Raw genomic sequence first — 26331 nt, 5'->3', positions numbered from 1 at the left:
TCAGTTTATTAAACTGGAAGGGTTTAGGAACAGCAGACACTCAGCCATGAAGCTGAAGACCACGCAAATGAGGTGCACGGAGAGTAAAAGTCTCCAAAGCTCTGCGGACTTCAGAGCTCCAAACTTCCACTGGCATTAATATCAGCACAAAAACTGTGTGGCAGAGCTTCACGGACTGGGTTTCCATAGCCCAGCATCTGCAAGAAGCCTCACATAATCAAGTATAATGCCAAGAGTGGGATGGAGTGAGTAAAGCACAAAGATACTGGACTCTGGAGCAGTGGAAACCTGCTCTGTGAAGTGACCAATCACACTTCAGTCTGATGGGCGGGTCTGGGTTTGGAGCACGTTACCTGCCTGACTGTACTGTGCCGACTGTAAGGTTTGGTGGAGACATTTTGGACAATGCTGTGCTGCCAGGTATGTGGATCAGTTTGAGGAAGACCCTTTTCTATTCCAGCATGTCTGAGCCCGAGGGCACAAAGCAAGCTCCATAAAGACATGGCTCTGTGTTCTTCCACACCAAACTCATCCAACCCAGACCTCAACCCAATCTAACACCTTTGGGCTGAACTGGAATGGAGATGGTGAGCCAGGCCTTCTTGTCCAACATCAGAGCCTGATCTCTCAAATACTCTGCTGGATGAATGAGCAAAAATTCCACAAAAACACTCCAAAATCTCATGAAAAGCCTTCGCAGAAGAGTGGAAGCCGTTTTGGCTGCAAAATGGGCACTGACTCCATATTAAATGGCAGTGTATTTAGAAAGCAATGTCCCTGCTGGTGTAACGGTCAGGAGTCCCAACACTTCTGTCCATATAATGTTTAGAACCACGAGGTTATTGTTTTTCTCAGTAGTTTTTAGGTCGTCTTTCAGCATCTCTCATTATAAATCACAATCACACTGACGAGTCTATTAAATTAAAATAACATTTTACTTAAAATACACAACATACAAACATAGAAATAAAAGTGCTTGAGGCTTTAAAATCTGATTGAGATTAATAAACAGCAGCAATGAAGCTCCAAACACGTCAGCGGTTCAGTTTGACCCTCAGTTTCTCCAGCGTCTTCTGCAAAAGATAAAGAGGCACATAACACATCTCATGAGGTCCATATCTGTTTAAAACACGAGGATCGTGCTCCGTTATAATTCAGCCCACAAGCAAAGAAATAAAGATCCTGATGAGGCACATGTGAGGTGTGTGTGAAACCTAAATCAGATCAATCTCAGCCTTGATCTGCAGTAATTTGCTTGGTTTGGCAGCCAATACATGTGACAGTTCACCTGAGGGAAATCAGTCACTTTGAAGGGAACCGAGCAGACATCTGGACTACTTCACCTGAGAAATCTTCCTGTGTAAGGGTCAATGTAACCAAACCATTAGAGAGATGTTTTGCATGAAGTTAATTCTGGAGTGAAATGTGCTGTTTTCAGTATTCATGAGACTCATCGAGTCACCAGATCTTGAGCATCATGTGTTATGGGTGTCTGTGTTTCTTCGATGTCCTGCTCGCGTATCTCACCCTCTGGAAGTCTCTGGCCTTCTCCCGGTTCTTGGCGTATGATTCCTGACGGCTCCGCAACTCCTTCTTCTGTTGGACTTCCTCTAACTGACTGTACAATCTAAAAGGAAGTTCAGCCATAAACCTTTCAATCCAAAGCCAGAACTACACAGAAAAGTGGCAGCAATCTGTTTGATGAGATGTCCTATAGCTACAGAGCAGATGGAATGATGGGATGTCTGACTGGTCAAACGCAGGGAACAGTAGCATCTACACTATAATGTTGAGCGCAGGTACCTGTGTGTGCGGCGGTACATCTCTGCCTCCTCACAGCGTCTGTGCTCCTCCGAGCAGATCCGCACCTCAGCCACGCTCTTCAGTCCGTCCGCTGTAAGCAGACGCCTGTATTCAGCTTAGCAGTGTGACACATGCATCATCTACAATACGTTACATTTACTAAATGAATCCACGTTTTGAAGGAATAGGTTTAATGAATCATTACTCAATGACTCATTAATTAGGAGTGGTTTACCACCACTTACTGCTACTAGCAGGTGTAGGTTTTTTTTGTGTATTAATTTAATAATTAAATATTACAATTTAAACTCAAAACATTGTTCATACAGGGTAAATGCATTCATGCCACCGCTAATCTGCATTAAAGCTGCATCTGAAGTGGCATTTAGATGCATTTACACAGTTTAGTGCCACTTCTGCAGTGCAAAGACGGATTTCGTTTGCAGTGATTTCATTTGATTAACAGCCCTGTAGTGTCTGTAATTGAATTTACTGATTAAATGAAAGATTAACATAAAATGCATACCATCTAATAAGGTTAGCAGAATAAAAATCTAAATCAGCACAAAATATTGTCTAAAAGCTAATTATATATGAAGAGTTCATTTGCAAAAACAGATCATTTTAACAATTCTCAAATCATGTTTTTTCATTGTGCATTCCAATTAAATCAAACTGCAGTTGTTTTTTTTGACTAGGTTAAAAAAAATAAATTATAAGTTCTGTTTTTGCAAATAAACTCTTCATACACATTGATATTACTTGGAATGTGCAATAAAAAAAAAATTTGCTTTGGCAATCTGACTCCCATCAACTGGTTACCTGCGTGTGGTTTGGGATCTGCGCGTCCCGTGGCCCTGGACTCTCTCTGGACCGGTGTGGTTTGTCCAGACTCAGCGTGTCTGGCTCTGATCTGTGCGGCTCGGAGCGCTGATCTCTGTGCGAGACGATCCCGCCGGCGCTGACACTGCTGAGCAGAGGAGCTCTGAAACTCCAGCAGCATCACTGCAACACACACAGAGTCACATGACGCTCACACTACACTAACACACTTGCATGAGTCCAGCAGCGGCTTCACACACCAGCACGAGGGAACGGAGCATCCGGCTGCTCTGATTGGCTGTCATCCTCCACCGCACGGCTCTGTGATTGGCCCTACGGGAGACAGCACTCGTTAGCTCTGAATGACACACATGCAGCAGCTGCACACACAGAGACTCACCTCACGGCCCTCAGATTCCTCTTCCTGTGCAGCACTTCCTGTGTCTGGTGTCTGTGCGAGGCTGAGCTCAGGATCCTGTAGCGTCGACTCTGGCAGACTGATGAAGGAGATGGTGGACTCCTCCAGAATGCCCTTCAGGTCACCCGCCGCCTGACCGGAGACACAACCACAGTGAGTGACCGGCCCAGACTCACGGGAACCTCATCAAATAAACCCAGGATGACCAGACTCATGTCTCTGACTGGAGTGTTTTGGACCGGTCAGACAACAATGGAAACCATCCTCGTGTCATTCCAAACCTGTATGCATACCTATATCTTCATGCAAGAAAAACACCAGCATCCAAACAACACTGGTCCCATTAACTGCCATTGTATGGATATAAGAAAAAAAATAATATCCATCAACAGCCTTCGTATCAGTACAGTTTATCTAGGTGTGTGTCCATATTTCCTCCAATTAAACTACAGAAACAGGTCTTAAACCTGCACACCGACTGTGATATGTTGAATAGTTACATGTGTGATATGCAGGATCATTACAGAAGCACTGTGTTGGCATGGTGAGGTGCTTGATAAGGTGACTCTACCTGTGCTCGTTCTAAGAGCTCAGTCAGTGCGTTTCCAGCTGACAGGTGTGAGGTCACTTCCTGTGAGGGCAGCTGGGGCGTGAGGTCAGGAGCGGTCTTTAACGGGGAGCGTGGCATGAGGCTCACATCGGCGGCAGTGAGAGGAGCCACAGCGTCGGTGTCACAGAGGGACTCGTGGGTAAGAGACAGCGCATCCATGGATATCTGCAGCTCTGACTGCGACTGAAGCAGTGTGTCGGCTCTCAGATGCTGCAGGGACGGAAGGGACTGATCTGTGGACTCCAGCCAATCACGTGTGCCGCACGGTTCTGCTTCCAGCGGGACACAGAGAGCCGTCGAACAGTCTGCGGTCTCATTGGTGGTGACGTCAGAGGGCAGAGGAAGAAACAAGTCTGATGCATCGTCTACATCAAAGAAAACAAAACATACATCAGCTCCACGAACACTAGAACTAACTGTGAATCTGTCATCAGTTTTTACATTTAGTCATTTAACAGATGCTTTTATCCAAAGCAACTTATAAAGGAGGGCAATGGAAGCAATCAAAACCAATAAAAGAGCAACGATATACAAGTGCTATGACAAGTCTCAGTTAGCTTAACACACTACACATAGCAAGGTTGTTTTTTTTTTTTTCTTAAATTAAAGTTTTTAAATATAATAAGATTTTTGCAGAATAAAGCAAGCTGTGGATAAAGAGTTATTGTTACTACAAGTTACAACAACAAAAAAAAAAAATATATATATATATGGAATACAAATAAAACAATACAGTCATTACTAGTTATGCGTGGAAATGTATTTATTGAAACCAAAATTAAAGTCCTCATTCAGCCAAACAACATAACCAAAGTTTATTTAATAATCAGTTAATTTACTTAATAAATCAACACTCAAAAACTGAGGTGGATATTTATAAAAAATAAAAAAGTTAAACTTTTCAATTCATTGTTGCACTAAAAATGATAGTTATCACCACTTGTTTACATGACAGGAATAATTTAATTAAATTAGACATCACTAACAGGTTAAGAGAAAATATAATGAATGTAATATAATGCATGTGTTTAGCAAAATGCGCCTCTTTAGAGTTATTTTTTCTAGCTGACTGTCGAGCTTGCAGTCACTGAATGTCTTTCCTAAGGTAAATGTGATGTTATTGTATACAAGCCATTTTGTTTTACTCATGTCTTTCTGCATTTGAAACTGAAAGATTACATTATGGATTCACGATTGATTTCAGTAAGTTGTTCTGTTTCTTCTGATGTTCATTATTTGGTGCTGTAACTAGTAGTAAAGAGGAAGAGATGATTGCTTCACTACAGCCATCTGTCACCATACAATAAAGAGCAGCAAAACAGCAGTTATTGCTTGTGATAAAATTAACAGAATTTGAAAGCTGAGACTTCGTTTGATATCAGAAGAAACAAAACAATTTATAGTGATTATTGGATGGGAGGCACAACAAATGTGCACTGAAGTTTTGTTCATGCAACAACAGAAAACAGCATCTTGAAGATGAGAAAATACAGATACTTTGTTCACTAGAACGAGATAATATTTTAATACTATTTTTAATAAAACTTACAATGACAAAATATTTGTCTTTTAATTACAAAAAGTAAAACAATGCAGTTGTATTTTGAAATTTTTCAACTAATCTAGGGCTGTAACTAATGATTATTTTGGTAATCAAATAATCAAGATTATTTTTATTTTGATTATTTTGACAATTGAGTAATGTGATATTTTTTAGTAATACAAACAGGCCCAAGTGAAAACCAGGCTTTAGTATGACTATTTATATATAAATAACAATGAGGAAATAATAATAATAATAATAATAGGCTCAAATAAAATATCAAAACCAAGTAAAAATAAAAAATAATAATAGTTGTATGCATTGCACAATGCAGTTTTTAAATTAACTTCTAAATTATAAAATTAAATTTTTTTGTTTACACAGTGGCTGTCATAACTTGTTTCATAACAGATTAATTGAAAAATACATTAAGACATCATCACTGACAGGTAAAGTAAAATATGAGCATACAGTCTAATATTTGGTGAAACGCTCTTCTCTAGACTGGATTTCTCTAGTGAACTATAGAGCTGTGGACACTGATGACGTGCCGGAGGTAACTGAAATGCTGCGTGACTGTTTACAAGCTGTTTTATTGACGTCTTTCTGCAGTTGAAACACTGATGGAGTGATTACATGATGCATGAGATGTTCGTTCATCTTTATTTGGTGTTAGAACTAGTAGTAAAGAGGAAGGGATGATTGTTTGAACTGAGGCGTTAGTATACAACAGAGCGTTTATTGATTGAATTCCCTGAAAAAAAACAAAATTGAAAGATGAGACTTTGTTTCTTGTCAAAAGTAACTATATAAAACTGGACGTTTCCAGTGATGTTTCACTCGTGCAGTGGTTAAAACAATGCTGTATTTGATTGTATTTTGAACCGAGAGACACGTACTGAAGATTTTTGGTACGAATACGTGTACCGTTACACCCCTAATATTTTATATAGTAATATGTAATGCAGGAGTATCTGAGGAACATCTTCAGCACTCTGCCTCACGAGGACTGCATGTTTTTCTGTCATTTACCGTGTGGGGCGTCAGTCAGAGCATCATCTGTTCTCATCTGCGACGCTGACGGCTGGAGCGATGATCTGACCGGACTGAAGCACAGCGCTGTTCCTGCAGCTGAACACACACAAGATCAGTCAGAGCAATGACACACACACACACACACACACACACACGCACGCCTCCATCTTCACCTGTGCTCCGAGTCACTTCCTCCGGCCCATCGGCGAGAACGCTGCTCTGATCAAACACCTGAGACGAACCCATATCTGACGCTTTACCAATCAACCGGCTGAACGCAGACTCGCAGCCATCAAACTGATCCGTTTCTGACTGATCTTCAGCACTCGAGTGTGTGTTTGAGACGGGGCCGGCCCGGTTCTGCCTCGGCGACTCGTTCAGGGGTCTGTCTGGATCGTGATGAGACGGATCAGCAGGCGTGGTGCCGTGACCCTGCTCGCTCTGTCTGATGGATAACTGATCAGAGAGCCGCTCGAGGATCCGGTTTACAGTCTCGCTCCAGCCCTGACAGGATCCAGCAGAGATTAGCATGGAAACACATGAGCAACAGAGTCAGGAAGATTAAATACACACAGTACCTGTGCTCTAGTGCTCTGATCATCTCGCACTGCATTTCTAGATGATGAAGAGGAAGAGGAAGAGTCTATGTCTGGATGAGGCTGTAGCGGCTGGAAAACACCTGCAGAAAGAATAAGACGCTTGTATATGTTCTGTAATTTAGCAGATTCACTGCTGCATTTATAATAAAGCAGCATAAAATATAATGCATTCACAATCTGAATAAGTGATATCCAGAAAGAGTGCTTCCTTTATATTTCACTGGAGCAGTAAAGCACTTCAATTACAGAATATAAATGCAATTTTTCCACCAAATATAATGCAGTATTCACCTCTTTCATTCACTTTAATTTTTGGTGTGAAAATTATAGCGTGACAAGTTTGCTTTATTAGGGGCTAAGCACTATTAGTCATCTTCTGCTTGAGTCTACAGAAGCCCATAGAACCGCTTGTAGTGAAGTCTGAACATCAAGCACAGCAAATATTAAGTTTATAACTCCATCTGTTCAAAGTTGCAAATTTGCAAACAGCAAAATGGACATAAGGCCATCTCTCTGCAATGCTTTGGTATATTCAGATCAAACTGTGCGTTATGACAACCATAACCTGAGGGTACTTGATCAGCTCCAGCACAGCACCACCTACTGGAGATATGGTTAATTACCCATCAGACTTCTGAACCTTTTGACCCAAAATCACAAGACTGGCCTTCCTTGAATCAGTAAGCTGCAGCAAATCTAACATCAGATCCTCTTCAAACCATGCCTGCAAAAACTTATGGATTTCATGTTGATAGACTAATTTGTTATTGCTTCCCACATCAACAAATTATGATGCCAAACTGCATCTGTACAGTGCTTTAGCATATTGACACCAAACTTTGTGACACCGTCACCCAACACTGACCACACCACATTGATTTAACAATTTTGCTTAAAATCATCAACAAATCTTTCATTTTTTCAGTTGGTCTGACACTCCCTGGCATCTCTGTTTAGCAGCTCATTTTGCCTGCTTGCACCTACAAAATGACTATTTAAAACCAACATGTCTGTATGGCTAGCTGATGTAACTGGAGGTCAAAGGTCAGAGGAAGTGTGGTCACCTGAGTGCTCGGTGCTGGACAGAGCTGCAGCTGAACTCTGGGAGTCTCTATCATGCAGTGAAGTCTCCTCCTGAAGCACACTGCACCAGGACTGAGACGCTGAGCTGGTGTTCACCGCACCTGCACACAGCACACCTGAGCGTCTGCGCTTCCTGCACACGTCCAACAGTCAAACGTATGTTTACACAAAAAACAATGGAAAAGCAGCGCAACCTAATAAAACCTGTAACTACTACTGTACGTCTGATATTTCATGTTTGCATCATGCTGACAGACTGAAAGCTGCTGTTCATTGTTTCTACAGAACATTTATAGTTAATAATAGTCTACTGGTGTTATACCTTCAGTCATTTTGAAGTTGAATTACCTTGACTTAAGATTTTTGAAGCATTTTCCTCATTATTTCTGAACATAATATATGTATAAGACAAGTTGGTACAAGATGTAGTTGTAGTTGATGCATAGATTTTCTAGGTATGTGGCTTAGGTGAGGGCAAAACATCTCCAGAAACTGTTTTACATGTGCATTTACAACCCTAGGATTTCTCCCTAGAATGAAATGGTCTGTTATTTGGAAGGGTCATGAATAATAATGTTGAGCTCTGCTCTGATTGGCTGTTTCACAGTGCGGCTCATTTCAGTAGCTCACAGGAAGGAAACAGGGAAAATATATATTTCAATACTCTCGCAGTTATATCGTCAGGTAATTATACTGTATATAAAATGTGCGCATCAGGGAGCCGCTGTTAATATGCTGGTCATTGAAACTGCTTTCAAATGCAAGACCGCTTTTTACTTTCGGGATACGTGATCGCACAAACTGTAGATCAGATGCTTGTCAGTGGTGCTCGGGATGTGTTAATCATTCGCCATCATCCTCAGTCATCTCTGCTTACTCTGTTTATGTGGTAAGTGAAATCTTATGTACTGTAATGTAACAGGCTACCGCTAGCAAGGAGCTAACCATGTCCCTTTAGTGGCTCGCGTTATTTTATTAGAACGCGTTATTTGCTTTCTGTGCCTTTCTGAACACAGACACCAACCCATCCCTGCACTTCACATCCCCTGCACAGCCTGGAACATAACATTTATTTCCATGATCTGCCATTTTCTGTTGTCCTCGCTTGTTTCTTCACAAAACCTGCAGGACTTCTGATGATTCGGCTGGCCTAGAACATGGGCGGGTTTATGCAAATGCTGGGGGCGTAACTATTAGTGATCCCGACTGTTACGTCACAGTCGGTGTAATGTTCTGATTCACCTATTTTTCAGTTGTCTTTTTTATTCACGAGGAAACAATGGTGTTTGAGGCTCACGGTATGTCATTTCCATGTACAGAACTGCTTCTGTATTATTCAGCTACGCCAAGGTAAACAGTTTCCATTCTATGGCACCTTTAACATTTACATGTTGACAACATGTGCTACACTTGGAATAGAATTTTCTTTAATTAGAGGGTTAATAAAGAATGAGTTACTTGAATCATGTTGTTATATTTTCAAGTTGGCTAGTTAAAAATAGATAGAAATAGAAAAATAAATAAAAAAAATCGGTGAAATGTTCTGAAAAAAAAAATAATAATTTAAATTTTGCCATATGGTCCAGCCCTAAAATAAACCAACGAGGCACTTACCTGCAGTCCCTCCTGCATGTCTCAGGGAAGCGCTCAGCTCTTTGCTGTATTTGTCTATGATCTGCTGCACAGTCCCTCTCATTTCCTGTGCCTGGTCAGCGGTCATGTGACCGGTCCCGGGTCCGGGTGACGGGCCGCACACGTCAGGCTCGAAGCAGAGATGAGACGCATCTGAGAAAGAGATGCAGACATGAGCTCTGCTCCAGAAACAGACGGATCCGGATTCATCTTCCAGAACAAACTCTGAATGATCAAACACACCTGACACAGCGTAACTGGGCTCATGGTCACTACTGGAGTAGCTTCCTGTGGAGATCGTAGTGGACGAGAGATAGTCTGGGTCAACAGCACCAAAGCGCTAGTAAACAAACAGAGAGAGCGGAGAGTGGTTTTACACAGTGACTGTACAAACACACACTGAAACACCTCATTTGCTGAGCTCAGTTCAAGTGTAGAGACCTTCATTACCGTACACGCGTTACTCACATGTACTTCAGGTGCAAAACACTGTCATCATTGCTCAGACATCAACACACTCTCACACACACACTCTCTCTCACACACACACACACTCTCTCTCACACACTCTCTCTCTCACGCTCACACACACACACACACACACACTCTCTCTCTCTCACACACACACACACACACACACAGCTTCTCTAGCATAATCACTGGTGTGGCGGCATGCTCAGATTTGGCTAGTTTTCATCACTGATCCACACACCTGCGGACCTCAGATGAGCCGTCAGTGAGGTCATGCGCGTCACATGATCAGATTACTGTCAGTGAGACACTGACCACAGTCTTACCTCTCGCTGGTGACCTATGCTGGACGGACCTAAGAAGAGAGCAGGACGAGAAGAGTTTTAGCAGAAATAACAACCAGAGAAACGGGCAGGTGAATCCATCAAACACACTTGGACTTTACTATAGTATAGATCAAGATACAATTGCTTAAAGGAAAAGGGATTCAAAACTAGTAAAAACCACCGTCTTCAGACGTGCAGAGTGAAAGGAGGCTCCTCCCTGTCCAACACACTGGTGTACGAGACATCTCTGCTGTAATCACAACACTGCTCGTTTCCAAACTCTATCAATATGTGTATTAAAATAATCAAACATGATCTATTTTTATGATTCTAAAAGGATTCTAGATTCTGATTCTGTATGTTTTTCAATAAAACAGTTATTTGAGAGGGTTTAACGATAAGCTTTGAGTTCACAATTTGATTCGTACTTTAAGCATTTTAAATAACCGATCAAGTCTACATTAAGTGACGCTGTGGTTGAGATCCACCAGCCTATCGCACATTTAAAAGGTTTTCTGAACAGTCATGTGGACATCATAAAATGTATTTCAGTGTAACTGGGAGAGAACTCAGAGAGAAGTTCAGCATGTGTTTTAACAGTGTATGCGACTCCTCCATCACACAGCTCCTGTATCTCTTCTGAACGCACCCAGGAGCCCTTGATGACTGTAGATCAGTGGTTCTCAAGCTTTTTATACCAAGTACCACCTCAAAAAATATATGGCTCTCCAAGTACCACCATAATGAGCAACATTAAAATACAGTAGCGTAGTAGGCCTAATTATTCAGATACAGCTCTGCACAGTTCAAGAACCTTTTATTCCCAATAAGAATATTCATTATTGTTGGCCACTTTAAACATTGTAAATACAGTTTGAACATTAACACTGCACTGTGCTTACATACAGATAAATAAAAAACTTAAGATTAAATTAAAATGTACTGTACCCAAGTTAAAAAAAAAAAAGATCAAGTACAGTACAGATTTAAGTTAATTCAGTGATTCCTCTGTGTACCACTAGAGGGAGCCCGCGTGCCACTGAGAATCAGTGCTGGATAACTAATACAAATACACTGTAAAACCAGATCTTTAGTCATTCCTGAAATTACCGAGTCTGTCCTAACAGCAAAACTATTAGAAGCAAGTAGTAGTAACATCTGACAGCCTTAGCTATGGTAACTAAGGAAAGCAGGCCACGCTACAGAGGATACACACTTCTCTAACAAACACCGTTTAGTTCTGAGAGCCTCACTGAGCCTGTAGCTCCATTCAGCACAAACCAGCAGCAGCAGATGAATGCATGGGCTCTGACCCAGAGGAGCAGTGAACGTGCGGTTTCTTACTCGCTGAGGCTGTGGAGTCACGCAGGAGCATCTCTCTCCAGGACATGCGGCTGATTCTGCCCGTGACCTGTGACCTTTGACTCGCGCTGTGACCGTCTTCAGAGGAGACGGCGGGCAGGGACGCGCTGCTGGACTCGCTCACGTCAGCAGACTGCAGCTCTGCAGGAGCCAATCACAGAGCACAGACTGGTCACATGAGGTCAGGCACACTGAATGAGGACATGAGCGGAGCTGGTGTACCTGTGTCCAGACTGATGTTGACCGGAGTGTCCACTTCCTGTATAGCACTGAGTTCATGCTGCTCCATCTGCTGTAAGAAGGCCAAACGGGCGGGAGGACGAGACACGGGTGGCTTTACTCTCCCACGATGCACTGGGGCTGGATCATGTACGCAGTCTACGAGACACATCCAGCACCATTAGTGTGAGTGTTGGCTAGTGTTTTTTTTAAATCAATTTTAGTCCATCTTCATTTTCATTAACCAATATCAATTCTTAATTCAAAATCTTAGTCTGTACTGATTTTTGTTGATGCCTAAACAAAACGTCACTAAACTTTATTTCGGAAACTTTAATGTTAACAAATGACACTTTATTGTAATGTATTAACTAACATGAACAAAGCATTTATTATAGCGGTGTCGAAATGACTAGTTTCTACGGTGCATCGCGATGCAGACGAGGACGATTCCGTATCGGTTCAGTAATAGACCGTAACCGATTATGATGCTTTTCTGACATCATTTGTTGCATACGTGTTTGAGCAGATCAGGAGGTGCAGGATTCGATCTGTGAACGCCTCACATTACCAGATCATCCGCGCCGAACATCAAGCCTGCATTTATTGGATACAAAGTACAGCAAAAACAGTACAATTTTGAAATATTTTTACTGTTTAAAATAACTTTTCTATTTGACCATATTTTAAAATGTAATTTATTCCTGTGATTTCTGAATTCTCTCATTACTCCAGTCACATGATCCTTCAGAAAACAGTCTAATATTCCGATTTGCTGCCAAAAAACATTTATCATCATTATTATGTTGAAAACAGCAGAGTAGAATTTGAGGTTTCTTTGATGAATAGAAAGTTAAGAACAGCATTTATCTGAAATAGAAATCTTTTGTAACTATGCATGTCTATCACCACTTGATCAATTTAAAGCATCCTTGCTATATAAAAGGGTCTATTGTTTTTATTATATACATAAATAGTAAACTAATTTAATAGTAAACTAACATACTACTGATAAGGTTCCCTGAATAGTTCACAGTTTTACAGAGAAAAACTGACATGTGTTGAACTCTGAATTCAAAATGAAATGCCTTTAACTAAAAATTGAGTGTTTAATCTCATAAATTACTGACACCATCTTCCAATTTGATACTGTTAAGTGCTTTGACACGATCTGTATTGTTAAAAGCACTATATAAATAAAGGTGACTTGACACTAACAAAATTAAACAAGAACTCATGAATCGGAATCAAATTGATTGTGTCGTGTGTAATTACCCAGCTCTGTGTGTGTGTGTGTGTGTGTGTGTGTGTGTGTGTGTGTGTGTGAGTGAGAGAGAGAGAGAGAGAGAGAGAGAGAGAGAGAGAGAGAGAGAGAGTGTGTGTGAGAGAGAGAGAGAGAGTGAGTGAGCGTGACTCTGAGCACTGACTTTGCCATCTGAGAGGACTGTTGTGGTGTGTGCACTCAGTTTACCGTCTGAGACCGTTGTGGTGAGCGTGGCACCGTCCCGTTGGCCGGGTGCTGTCGAGGGCTCGGTGTGGCCGTTAGCTTCCTCAATGGCATTCAGCAAAGTGTTCAAAATCATCCGCTGTGTCTGAACGTCGCTAGAGCTCGACGCTGGACCCTGCCAGAAGAACAGCTCTTTACAGCAGGAGTCAATGACACGATGATGCACAGTGAATACTTGTGTGACATTAAAAACATAAAATGGTTGAATAATAGGTCAAAAGACCATAAAGTGATTGTGTAAATTATTTCTTTAAGAAAAGTTAAAGACTATTGTATAGTTTTTGTTTCAAACTCATTTACTAGTGAACTCTGTTTGTGTGGCGCTTGGGGAAAACACGGCAGAAACAGCCAGCATCTGAAAGCACGAGTGAGTCAGGTGAGGTTTACCTGTCTGTCTGCAGTGATCAGAGCCTGCAGGGCGTCTCTCTGTCTCCTCACAGACTCCGTCTCACTCCCAAGCACTGACCCGCCGGTCTCCGCGTGATCCTTGCGGCTGCGCAGGAGCTCCAGAACCACAGCGGGGGCAGGAAGAGGAAGCCGGTCCCGGTCTTCCTGCGGGGAGCCTCTTGAGGGGCGGCTCCAATCAGACCCAGAGGTGTTTGGTGGGCTGACGAGAGGCTGCGGAGGAAAGCAAACACTGAGGTTTGCACGTGACGAGGACGGTGCACTACCTGTAGGGCTGTGCAATTCATCTAAACACGGTTTAGATTCCGGCCTCCAACGATTATGAAGATACAGTAATCAAGATAAAATGATTATTGCGCCCCATTCTTCCCCCTTCTCCATAAAAGCCCATTTTCATGTGCAAATCAGAAAAATCATGGAACGTGACTTTTGCAAAATGGGACGTGCTTGATTTATTAAAGCTGATTAGATTTATTCATGTTTGTGAAAGAGCTTGCGCTGCTCCTCAGGAAGATATTTGCTCAGAAACAGAACACGGACATGTAATATCAACTTTTAGCTCAAGTGTGCACCTAGACGGTCGAGTACACGCAAAAAATGTCAATGTGGCGCTTAGTGATTTACATTTTATCGATATGGATACAGAAACTGCTCATCGATACTATTTGGTGCAAAAAGGTATGATGTGAAAAAGTTGTTGAAAATTTCAAGCTATTTTATTAATGCTGAACTTTAGCAACTGTATTGAAGTTCTTCAGTCAAGAGCAGGGAGTTATTTCTCTCTTTGTGCTTCATTTTATTAACATTAAAGGAATAGTTCGCCCATAAATGAAAACCGTGTCATCATTTACTCACTCTCAAGTTGTTTAAAACCTGAATGAGTTTCTTTCTTCTGCTGAACGAAAGTTATTTTGAAGAATGTGAGAAACCAAACAGTTGCTGGTCGACACTGACTTCCCTATTATTTTTTTTTCTGCCATCAAAGGACCAGCAACTGTTTGGTTTCCCACATTCTTCAAAATGTCTTGTGTTCAGCACAAGAAATAAATTAATACAGGTTTGGGACAACGTGACAGAGTAAATAATGACAGAATATTAATTTTTGGGTGAACTATCCCTTTAATGACAATCGGCAGCATGTTTAGTTCTGTCCCTTTAAGAGCACGCATCCGTTTCTCTCTCAACTGTTTACTTTCACTTTAGACATAGCTGTGTTTATATGTAAACCTTGTGTGTTTTTGACAGTATTAGCGCAATCAGACGATAACGAAGATCACCAAGTAATCATGTGCTGTTTGACCGGTCTTTTAGTGTACACGCTCTGAATAAGCGCACGTCAGAGCAGCACGCAAATTAAACGTTTAACCGGCAAGGCTTTAAACTAAAGCACATGCAAATAATGTACTTGTGTGATTGGGAATAAGTGCAGGGTCTGGTGAGTAACTCTACCGCTGAGTTAACACTGATGTGAATGTCTCGTGAGGTGCGGTTGGAGCCGGAGCCGGAGACAGTAAATACAGCGCACTGCTTGAGGTAGATGCTGGGTTTTGTTAGTAAATGTTTCATTATATTACTGGTGTTGCCTCCTTCGTTCACTATAACACTACTGCATATACTGCTGTGGCTTAGTTTTGTAACGTGAGCCCACACTTCCTAGCGTTCGCTCTCGCCGCCACGGATTGCACGGATCTCACACGCGACGGCCACATCGTTCAGTGAAGAAAAATATCAAGCAGCAGCTTCTAATTAATCATTAACACTGAAGTATACGGAGATAAAACAACGCAAGTATGGATGACAGTACTGTGTGCTTAATATTAATCAAACAACAAAAGACAGTCACTCACTGCTCTCGACTGAAGGACGTTTGAAGCTTCAAGAAACAAATAAAGTTTCATTCTTACAGTGAAGACTATGCTGTTGCTTTACATTTGATTAAAATTTCCAGATAACGGCCTGCAGAAATGAAGAGACTTTCACTTAAAAAAAGCCCTTAAAACCCCCACAGTTTGTTTAATATGCATCTTTTTATTCTATTGTATTTGTCCTTTGGTTTTTCATTATTTTCAATAATTCTGAGGACTTGTTTATTACTAATATCAGTTACTCTAATACTCTGCTGTGGTGTTGAGAATTGTGAAATTTCGCTGGTCACTAAAATGTAGATGTTATAGCAACCTTATTTACAGGAAATATATATTTAATATCAATCATATAACGTTTTGGTCATATGGCCCACTCATAATCGGGTTAATTAATCGTGATTACAATACTGCCCAAAATAACGGTGATTATGATTTTTGCTCCACTAACCTGTGCCGGAGCGGGGCGAGATGCAAGCAGACCAGCAGGTGCATGAAGGGCCTGAGGATCGGGGCTGAGAGCGAGAGGAACAGATGTGCTGCCGACGGCGTGTCGTAACTTCAGAGTGTGCTGGTATTCCTCCAGCCGTCGACGAGCTTCCTCCACACACCTCTTATGAAGCCTGTGGAGATGAGCAGACGTCACACACGATACACCAGGTGCATTACTGCTGCAGTGCGCTTCAGACGGACCTGTTCTGCTCCAGGAGTCTCTGCTGGTACTGATGGAGTCTCTGCGTGTGCGTGACATCCGGCCTAACCTGCGCACACACACACACACACACGTTTAGCTAAAAAGACACCCAAAGCGATCATTCCTGTCATCATTTACTCACTACTCCTTTCAAAGAACGGGACATTTTACAATATTTTCAAAATTTACAGGAAAACACACTTTTTTACAGAAAGGTGAGCATTAATAAAATCAACTTAATGTTTTTTAAAGGTTAATTTACTGCTGCACACTGAGAAAAATCACTGATCTATAGACCAATCCAGTGTTTGCAAAAAGTGATGACTTTGTGGGCGGAGCCTATCTGGCGCTCTCTCACGGTTCTGATGGGGAAAACAACTCGTCATTCTCTCTCTTCCCCTCGGCTCACAATATGAGTTTATATCCCACACTTCTGCCTTTTTTCCCTCAGAACGGACAAACTATTTTTTAGACAAATCAAGTTATAAAGTCCGAATTAAAAGATATAAACTTGCATTTGTGAGAAAAAAAAAAGAAAAAAGGTCAGAATTGCGCTATCGGTAAGCCCCGCCCCCCTTAGTTACTGTTGCTCCCTCGGACAAACAAAGGGAGTTGCTCACTGTCTTACACTGACAGCTGCAGCGTGAAGACCTTGTCCCACGATGTTTTTGCACAATCTTGGACACAGAAGGCCACCAAATGGGAATTAAATATTCCATGGAGGGATTTATAAAATATTTAAAAAATAAATACGGTGGTAACTCGAAGGAGGGTTTACAGATCACGATGTAAGCGGGGGAAGTCTCATATTACGGCCGGTCATCACGATCGCGGATCAACACTGTTCATGTATCGCAGGGTACGATTAAATTAATGCACATTTAACCAGTTTAATATGGAGAGGCACTGAAGTGTAGACCTTCGTTGATGTGTTTTTGACCTACACTGTACAAGACGCGAGAACAGTCTCACTAACTCACTAACTTCAACGTTAGCTAGTTTTAGCCAGAGATACCTTGCTGAAGCACAAGATAACATTAACCTTCTGCTTGAGCAGATGAAAACTAACTTAATGAGTGTATGACAACCAGAAAATGAACGTTTATGTCTTCATTTGTGTTGGGGTGAATACTTAGGGACATTTCGCTCTGTTTTGTTTGGATTCAGGAAATGTAATGAAATAAATGATATCGCCCATCCTCTCAGGATACCTGGAGTCAGTGCTACGAGTAACCCAGACACATCGTTTTTACATTTGAAGCATAAACCCCGTGAAACCGATGCGCTTCGGATCTTCCAGTGTTTCTCTGTGGCGCTGAAACCTAAAGATGTCCGAGTTCCGCTTCCCGTGCAACTGATACTCCACTGCTATTGGCTAGTCTGCGTTCGAGGGGAGGGGCTTACCGATAGCTCAATTGTGAGATCACAATTATGTAAAATGTTAATGCTAGGTTTAAATAATATTTCATGCTGTAACTGTAGGGCTAACACAATACGTCCTCTATGAACTGCATGTGTGAATATTATGGAGACCTATTGTTTAAATCAGATTTATGCTTTAAAATTAGAGTAATCATAGCAGTTTTCATCCTTCGTATGTCCATTTAAACGTCTGCGTTTAGCTTCAAACGGCGTCTTTGATGAAAGTATTCTATAAAAATGATTTGCATTCCGATTCCGACATCAAAAGGCACAAAAATAATTATCTCATTTCATGGATTTGACCCGTTTCGCTCCACTTGCAGGGCTCTACGCTTGTGGCTTGCTCTTCTTTTTAGGAGCGCTTGTGCTCCTAATCTAAATTCAGGAGCACCTTCTGATCAATAACAAAAATTAGCCTTTACATTTACAAGGCAATATTTGACTCAAAGTGATTTACATTTTTTGTAATGGAATTTTTTCTAATTTTATTTAAAAATACATGTCATGTCAAATTCAAAAATCTATATTTATAAGCTTTTCCAAAATTTCCAATTAAAAAAAAAAGAGAACAAGAACAGGTAGAATAAGGATAATCAATATTAACAAAATTAGTTTCCACTACAAAGGTGGCACAGAAGAACACACATGTGGCATTTACAGAGGCTCAGAGGTGGCGTGGATGTTTTAAATTCATGATGTTGTGAGATTAATGTTTTGAATATAAAATGTTGAATATAGAACTATGGTTTGATTGAAATGATTTAAATAACTGAAATGACACTTTAAAAAGAAAAACTGCCAGCAGGTGGCAGCAAGTCACTGAATCATTCATTCAGTTGATTCGTTTGAACGCTGATTCATTCAGGAACGAAACACCGCTTCGTTTGCTTGCAGATGCGCAGCAGCTCAGCTGTGACTTTGTTTCAACGAAAACAATTTCAAACAATGTTGTCTGATTTTGCTCTAAGTCATAATGTACGTCACTTAATATTAACTTACTATTTATTGAACTGTTGTATTAATATCACATTTGCAAACTCCCTTAATCTTTAAAAGCTGTCACTCACTTCAGCTCATCGCGATCTCACCAAGTTGTATTAAAGTCAACGCAGCTCTCTACACTGAGCAACGAATCTCTTATTTACACCGTCTGACTACTTGACTCTTGGTAATGTATTCTGCCCTCCGACCCCAAACATATGATTCGACTGTCAGTCGACTATCGGCAAGATTTGAAAATTTAGATTCGACTGAAAACCCTTAGTCGGGGACACCCCTAGTTCAGGACTGGTTTGGTCTGAATGAAGGCACCTCTGCAGACGGCTCGGGAAGACTCCTGCTGGTCTGTTGAGCGTCTCTCCAGCGCTGCTCGAGCTCACGGCGCTTCTCCTCCAGCTCCTCCAGCAGAGCCAGCTGCTCCTGCTGCCGTCTCAACAGAGCCTCCACCTGCAGAGAAGTCCAGAGAGTTATATAACAAGTGTGACTTCAGAGCATGCTGGCGTCCTCATGAGGTCTGTGCTAGGGCTGAACGATTAATTGCATTTGCGAAAATATCGCGATATGAAAAAGCGATTTTTCAACTGCAAATATTGTGTTGGTCATAAAATACAATGACTTAAAGAGCTTTAAAAAATAAATAAAATCACAATTAGATTTTCCAAAATCGTTCAGCCCTAGTCTGTGCTGTCTGAGCTCAGTTCAAGTGTAGATGCCTTCACAGAGCGCATGTGTTTCACAAGCACTTCAGGAACAGTAGAGTCATCACAGCTCAGTGAGTTTGCATGAGGACAGGGCCGTATGATGTCCTGACTCACATGGGTCGGCTGGTCCGTGCGCGCGCTCCTCTCGCTCTCTGCCATCAGATGGAGCCGCTCCTCCGGCGGCAGCAGCGTTCCTGCCACCACGGCTTCATCTCTTACATCAGGAGCTGAGGAACCAGACCAGACAGATCATCTTAAGAGTCCCTACACAACTATGCAAGGCAGTTGGATTATAAAAGACAGGGATGCACCGGTACCGATACTGCGCTCCTGTACTCATAAGAATGCTCTGATACCACACATTCGGATGTGTCAAAAGCAAAGTAGTAAACAATTCTCAAGTAACTAAAGTTATTTGACAGTAAGGAGAGCGAGAGAGAGCATTTCTGGTGCATGATGACTGCTGTTCGCTACATTTCGCTAAGTCAAGCATACACAATTTTATTTAAAGCGAAAGTGAAACTAGCAGCCTGTGTGAAACGCGCTAGGCTCTCATTCTGCACCAATACAAATGTGTGCGCGCGATGTGCATGTTTTGCTTGCCTTAAAGGCCAAAGTTCACTTTGGTTTTTACTCGTACACAAGCATCCGCATCACAGAGCGTGACACAAATTTAGTCTCCAAAATAGTATGCGCGTACTCGTGTAATGTATAACGAGTGGTCCTTGCATTACTTTAGGAAAACGTCTTGTGATTACAGTATTGAGCCACTGCAGTGAAACCGCTGTAATGCGCCATTAAATTAAGGATGAAATGAACAGTGAAAGTAACAAAAGCTTGTACAATACATTTTAACAGGTATAATTACGTGTGAAAATAACTCAAGGAAACATGATTCATGTTTTTATTTTATGTGCTAATTATTATTATTATTATTATAATTATTATTATTATTATTGTTTCTATACCCAATATTTAAAAATAATTACAAATGCTGTGAAAATACATGTATCTGTATTGGCGAGTACCAAAAATAAAAGTATCTGTATAGGACTACATTAACATTAACCAATGATGTCCGGATTTTAAATGACGACATGACTGACAACAGTTTATCTAATAACGTACGAAATGTTCAAATAAAGCTTTGAAAAAGTTTCATAAAATGGTAAACCTCACATTTCAGCTTTTAAATAAAGAAAAGGGTTAAGTATAAATGATATTTGATTAATAACGATTATCAGTATTTTATCTGCTCCATAAATAATTCTAGATCGCTTATTATTGTTTAAATGTGTAGAATCCACATCAGCTTGTTTTTCATCAACCGGTCATAAATTACAGCAGGGCAGGCAGATCCGGTCTGTGTTTAGTCCAGACAGAAACCGCACACAGACTGAATGTGAATGTGAGTCTCTGTAAATCCAGTCTCTGACAGCAGGTGGCGCTGATGGAGCAGCAGAACTACAGCTGTTTCTCGTAAAGAACACTACTTTATTAGGTATTACACGGAGCGAATACCTTCGAATCTTTTCTGAAGACAACCCTCAGAGGTGCATTCATATAATTAATTCATTCTTATATTAATTAGCATAATTCCCTTTGCACTCGTTTAAAACCTTGCAGCTTTCCGCCATGTTTTCACACAAAACTGCACGACTCTGTGCTCCGCTGTTACTGGAGACTCTGCTTTACGCTGGATAGCATTTATTTATTCTGAGTTGTTCAAATCGCGGTAATCAAATACGGTTTTAATGATAATTAAAATATGAAGCGGTGATATTAACCGTGGGGAATTTTATCATGATTTATCGTCAAACCGGTAATCGCTCCTCCCTACGTGTGTAAAGGAGCAGTGAAAGTTGAATGTTTACCGTCCTCGGTGTGTGTTGAGCTGGGCGTCTGCTCCTCTAAACTGCCTCCTGATGCTTTTTCCTGGCTGCTTAAAGATCCCGTCTCAACACTCAAGGCTTCCTCCTGTGCGTCTGCATCATGTGACGTCCCTGGCGTGTCAGCGGTCTGCTGACTGGTCCTCCGGTCTCTCTGCCTCCTGATGCGCTCCAGCAGTCTGCTCAGAGCCCGTCTGCCCGGCTCAGCCGGAGGAGATGCTGCCGAAACAGAGACTATATCACTGAAGTTATGATTTTGACTGTCGTCCCATCAGGTGACATGGCACTGTCTGATTGGCTGCCCACCTGGAGTTTCAGCGACCGGGGTCTCCGGCTCCTCCCCTTCAGGTACACATTCAGGGTCAAGGGTCACATCCAGCTCCTCATCATGACTAGCAGCAGACAGAGGAAGAGGTTCAGGTACCAGCTGCAGCACCAAGTCACCTTTGACCTCTAGAGAAGATCACAATCGAGACAGTTGAAAAAACAAATGTCTTGAACACAAAAGCTGCAGGACAACTCACTCTAACATTTAATGTGTTACTGGTCAAATCATATCAGTAGTATCTTTAGGCCAAAACTAGTATTATCAGCAGCTAAAAATGGTTTCAAGTCAGTTATTTGTATCTTTTGCTGGGGTGTGTCAGTAGGAAATATCAGTTTACGTTTCCAAACATTCATTTTGCCATTAACAGACTAAATCCAGAAGAACTGCGTCTCAAGTCGCTTCAAGAAACCTCCTGCGAAGCTACAGTACTGTTAGAAGTTTTAGGCACTTGTGTAAAAATGCTGTCAAAAATAATGTCATGAATACTTAGATCAATTAACTTCTATGAACTAAACTAAGTCAACATTTGTTGTGAGCATCCTTTGTGTTTAAAGCAGCTTTTGTCCTCGCTGCACTCGAGCAGAGTTTCTCAGGAGCGTCGCAGGAGGTTTCTTGAAGCGTCTTGAGACGCAGTTCTTCTGGATTTAGTCTGTTAATGGCAAAATGAATGTTTGGAAACGTAAACTGATATTTCCTACTGACACACCCCAGCAAAAGATACAAATAACTGACTTGAAACCATTTTTAGCTGCTGAAGATACTAGTGTTTAATCATTCTGGCCAGCGCTGTGGTTCTGGGGCACAGGTGTGTTGGTGAGGTGGCGCGAGAGCACATACTGCGCTCCTCCGTGTAGACGTCCTGGAAGGCGATCTCGAGCTCCCGCTGCTGCTCGTCTCGGAGCTCCTGCTGTCTGCAGAGCGGCTGGAAGATCTGCGGCGGGACGCTGCTCACCGTGTGTCTGCGGCGCATCAGATCGGCCTGCTGCAGACGCTCCAGCTCACAGAGCAGCCGCGCTCGGTCCTGCAGACGCAGCGAGACACGCATCAGAGTCCGAGCGCTCACGACTGCACCGTGAATCAGTCAGAGCTCTACCTGTGTGTGCTGCTCTCTCCGCAGCGCGTGGCTTCCTCTCAGCCGTGCTCTCTCCAGCCGCTGCTGCCGGTCACGAGCCTCCTCCTGCTGCAGCTCCTCCACACGCTGCACCTCCAGCGCTGCGGCCTGCTGAGCGCTCCGCTGACACACAAAACACACCAGTTAAATGCACTTGCATCTCTGAATAATTTTATAATACTGAATTGATGTAAATGGTTTTCAGAACAGGACAAAACATCTGATATGTGGAAGTAGATCTGTGCGTTAGTGTGAATGAAGCCTATTAAAGCTGCCGCTGTCTATGATCTCATCAGTAGCCTAATAATCAAACAGCAATAATGCTGAGGAAACCCGTAACTATGATTCTCTGTAAGCTTTCAGATACTGAAATTACTTTAACACTTGTAATTGTTTCCCCCCCCTTTACTACTTTATATTTGCTTGTATGTTTTAAAGCTATATTTAGTTGGTTCAATTCTGAAGTTGTTTTGATTTATTATTAATGTGTAAATTATAAAGTAGCCTGCCTATGTAATAAAAAAAAAAAAATGCACAAGACAAATTATATAAAATTAATATGAAAATGTAGCCAGGTGCTGTAATATTGAGAATGAGACACATGGTGACATCAAACTCAATCAAATCGAACATGCTAGTTTTACTATTTTGCAAGTTGTCTGAACAGTACAGCCAAACTAATTTCCCTATTGTAACAAAAAAAAAAAAAAAAGGCATTTTTTGGGGCACATAAATGAATATATCTTCCTTGCATTCACTAGGCATCAAAGAGTGCGGATTAGATTTAACCAGATTTCACTGCAGTTTAATCCTTGCATTAATGGCTGTTTGATAAAGAAAGATGATTACTCTGAAACGTACTTCCCCTCAATCAGAGGTAATGCTTAACTAAATTGAGAAATATACTGAATATAAAAGCTCAAAACCACAAGCGTATTTTTCTTTCATGTCATAACCTCCCATCCGTGTGTGTTTTTCATGCTGTACCTGCTGCTCGGTGTCGCTCTCTCGGTCCACAGCGGTCTGTGTCACGTGACGGTGAGTGAGAGAGAAGCGCTCTGCTGCTGCTGCCCTCAGCGGACGAGGCGTCTTCTCCCCGATGCTCTGAGAGAGGACACACCACAGTCATGACACATGCTGACAGCTCTGTAGCAGCTGATCGAGCGGAGAGCAGGCTGTACCTCCAGCGGGTCTGGAGGCGGCGGCGGCAGACTGGACACTCTCTCGGCTCTCCTCTTCTCCTCCAGCAGAGCTTTCCTCCGCGCTTCAATGTGCCTGTTACCACGATCAATTACAGCTTACACAAGATCATCACATAGCATGCAACTAAGGAAATTCTAACTGGATCACTTTCAGACATTGATTTTTACACAAGCTACAGGTGCAAACCCAGAGCATGTATAGAAATGCGTGCGGACCGGCGCTGCTGCTGCTCCTCCTCGTGTCTGCGGACGCCGAGCTCTCTCAGAGCCTCCCGATGCCTCTCCTCCGCTCGCTCCTGCCTCTCCACACTCCTCTGAGCCAGCGCCTCCAGATCCGGCTCCTACACACAAACACCGCTTGAAGAACAGTGCACCCCAAAACCGGTCATCTGCAGTGAATGGGTGCCGTCAGAACGAGAGTCCAAACAGCTGATAAAAACATCACAATAACCCACAGCACTCCAGTCCATCAGTTAACATCCGGAGAAGACAAAAGCTGAAACAAATCCAGCATTAAGACGTTTCTAACTAAAATACGAGTCCATAATCCATAATAACGCTTCCTCCAGTGAAAAACTGCATCTGCCGTCGTCTCTCATCAAAATCCAGCCACATATTTGTAAACGCTGCTTGATCTGCAGATTTCTCTCCTGATTTCACACCAGAACACTTTTTCACTGGAGGATGAGTTATGGATTTGAGTTAAAAACGTCTTAATGCGGGATGTTTCAGCTTTTGTCTTCTCCAGATGTTAACTGATGGACTGGAGTGCTGTGGATTATTGTGATGTTTTTATCAGCTGTTTGGACTCTCATTCTGACGGCACCCATTCACTGCAGAGCATCCATTGCTGAGACACTGATGCAGAGACACATTTCTACAAACCTGATGAAGACACACACTCACCCTGATCTCAGATGAACTGAGGATGAGCACATTTTCAGCTAATTTTTAAATTTTGAGTAAACTAAAGGAACTAAAACAGACAGACTCTTCAGGTGCATCTCACTCACATTCTCCTGAGCGCTGCGCTGTCCGTGTCCCACAGACCTCAGGCTGTGCTCGTAGTGTGTGGATAAGGCCTGTAGTTTGAGCGTCTGCTGCTGCTGCCACTCGAGCTGCAGGGAGTCTGCGAGCGTCTGCAGCTGCTGCTGTCTGCGCTCCTGCACCTGTCTGCGCAGCTGCCGCGCGATGAAGCGCTCCTGCTCACGCACCTGCAACAGACACAGCACGAGTCTTCTACAGAGCGTAGATCAAGCAGTGTACAGTACTCTACCACTCAAAGGTTTTTGAACAGTAAGATTTGTAATATTTTATTTTTTTAAAAGGAGTCTCTTCTGCTCACCAAGCCTGCATTTATTTGATCCAAAATACAGTATAGCAAAACAGTAATAGTGATTTTTTTTGACTACTCAACTTTTTTTTTTAATATACATTTTAAACTAATTTATTTCTGTGATGCTCAGCTGCATTTTAGAAATTAATACTTTTATTTAGTAAGGATGCTTTAAATTGATCAAAAGTTATAAAGACATTTATAAAAATAAAAATAAAAATGTAAAAAGCTTTTGACTGGTAACGTTAGTGTACACATCATACTTCACAAACAGTAATAGTAGTAACGTTAGTATGCCTTATAATCGTATTCTGAGAGCTGAGGAGTTTATTTGAAATAAGTTCTTCAAGTCATAACACAATCTCGAGCTCTCTAGCGTGCAGAACAAAGGCAAGTGTGGCTCCAGCAGTGTTAGGCCTCATCTCTGACCTGCTGCAGGCGCAGTCTCCTCCTCCGGTCCTGCTCCTCTCTCAGCAGCTGCGCCTCCTCATTCGGGCTGAGCCTCAGCACTTTACCCCTCATTTCACAGACTTTCTGTCGATTAGCATCATGCTTCACCGACGGGCTTCACTGCGAGCGCACAGCAGACGACGAGACGAGACGCGGCTCCATGTCAACAAACTCCAACGGCTCCTTCAGCGCGGCGGCTGCGTCACTTCCGCTATTTAAAACACCCGCGGAACGGCGCGCGTTGTTGGCTTGAATTATTTATTTGTTCGCGAAACATACAGCAAAAATTCTCACGTACGAGGGAGATAAAGTGCAACTATTCTTACAAATGTAAATTAAAATAACAGAAAGCATTCTTTTTTTTTAACAGTCGTGATGTTTAAATTACGAAAAACAAAACAAAACAAAAAATGTCGGTGATTAATTATTGTCATTTATATTCAAATAATCAGATATGAATAGAACACTTGTACATACAAAATAGATTTAAAAAATAATAATA

General features: G+C 42.0%; 1 protein-coding gene across 5 annotated transcripts; it reads right to left on the bottom strand.

The window, feature by feature from the left end:
• Positions 1–912: 912 nt before the first annotated feature.
• Positions 913–26039, bottom strand: cep295 (centrosomal protein 295). Of its 5 annotated transcripts, none has more exons than XM_058799515.1 (31): positions 25809–26037; positions 25057–25257; positions 24260–24384; positions 24023–24116; positions 23829–23945; positions 22824–22964; positions 22568–22751; positions 21709–21855; positions 21388–21636; positions 19628–19740; positions 19125–19259; positions 16391–16458; positions 16149–16320; positions 13818–14048; positions 13395–13545; positions 11927–12082; positions 11687–11845; positions 10343–10371; positions 9789–9885; positions 9528–9698; positions 7895–8014; positions 6810–6910; positions 6405–6735; positions 6229–6327; positions 3615–4018; positions 3026–3175; positions 2886–2958; positions 2626–2808; positions 1804–1894; positions 1528–1627; positions 913–1073 (listed from the first exon to the last, which is right to left on the bottom strand). In XM_058799515.1, exons 1-31 carry the CDS (start codon positions 25899–25901, stop codon positions 1035–1037), a joined length of 4524 nt encoding a protein of 1507 aa, XP_058655498.1. In that variant the 5' UTR covers positions 25902–26037; the 3' UTR covers positions 913–1034. The 5 variants fall into 5 exon arrangements, 4 of the variants coding, with proteins under 4 accessions (XP_058655498.1, XP_058655499.1, XP_058655500.1 ...); XM_058799516.1 differs by having other exon boundaries at positions 21388–21621; XM_058799517.1 differs by lacking the exon at positions 7895–8014 and having other exon boundaries at positions 25809–26038.
• Between the last annotated feature and the right edge of the window lie 292 nt (positions 26040–26331).

This window comes from Onychostoma macrolepis, chromosome 15 (genome assembly GCF_012432095.1).
Source record: "Onychostoma macrolepis isolate SWU-2019 chromosome 15, ASM1243209v1, whole genome shotgun sequence".
NCBI lineage: Eukaryota > Metazoa > Chordata > Actinopteri > Cypriniformes > Cyprinidae > Onychostoma > Onychostoma macrolepis.
Note: the sequence above shows the minus strand (reverse complement) of the source record. Positions and strands in the feature narration are given on the sequence as shown.

Bases quoted from the DNA above. Each gene is read 5' to 3' on its own strand.
- cep295 (XM_058799515.1), bottom strand. From the start codon at position 25,901: ATGAGGGGTAAAGTGCTGAGGCTCAGCCCGAATGAGGAGGCGCAGCTG. The intron at 4,019-6,228 runs GTAAATGACAGA...TCTTTGATGTAG, and splicing joins TCTGACTGACGCCCCACACG to ACGATGCATCAGACTTGTTT. The intron at 3,176-3,614 runs GTAGAGTCACCT...GTCTCCGGTCAG, and splicing joins AGCTCTTAGAACGAGCACAG to GCGGCGGGTGACCTGAAGGG.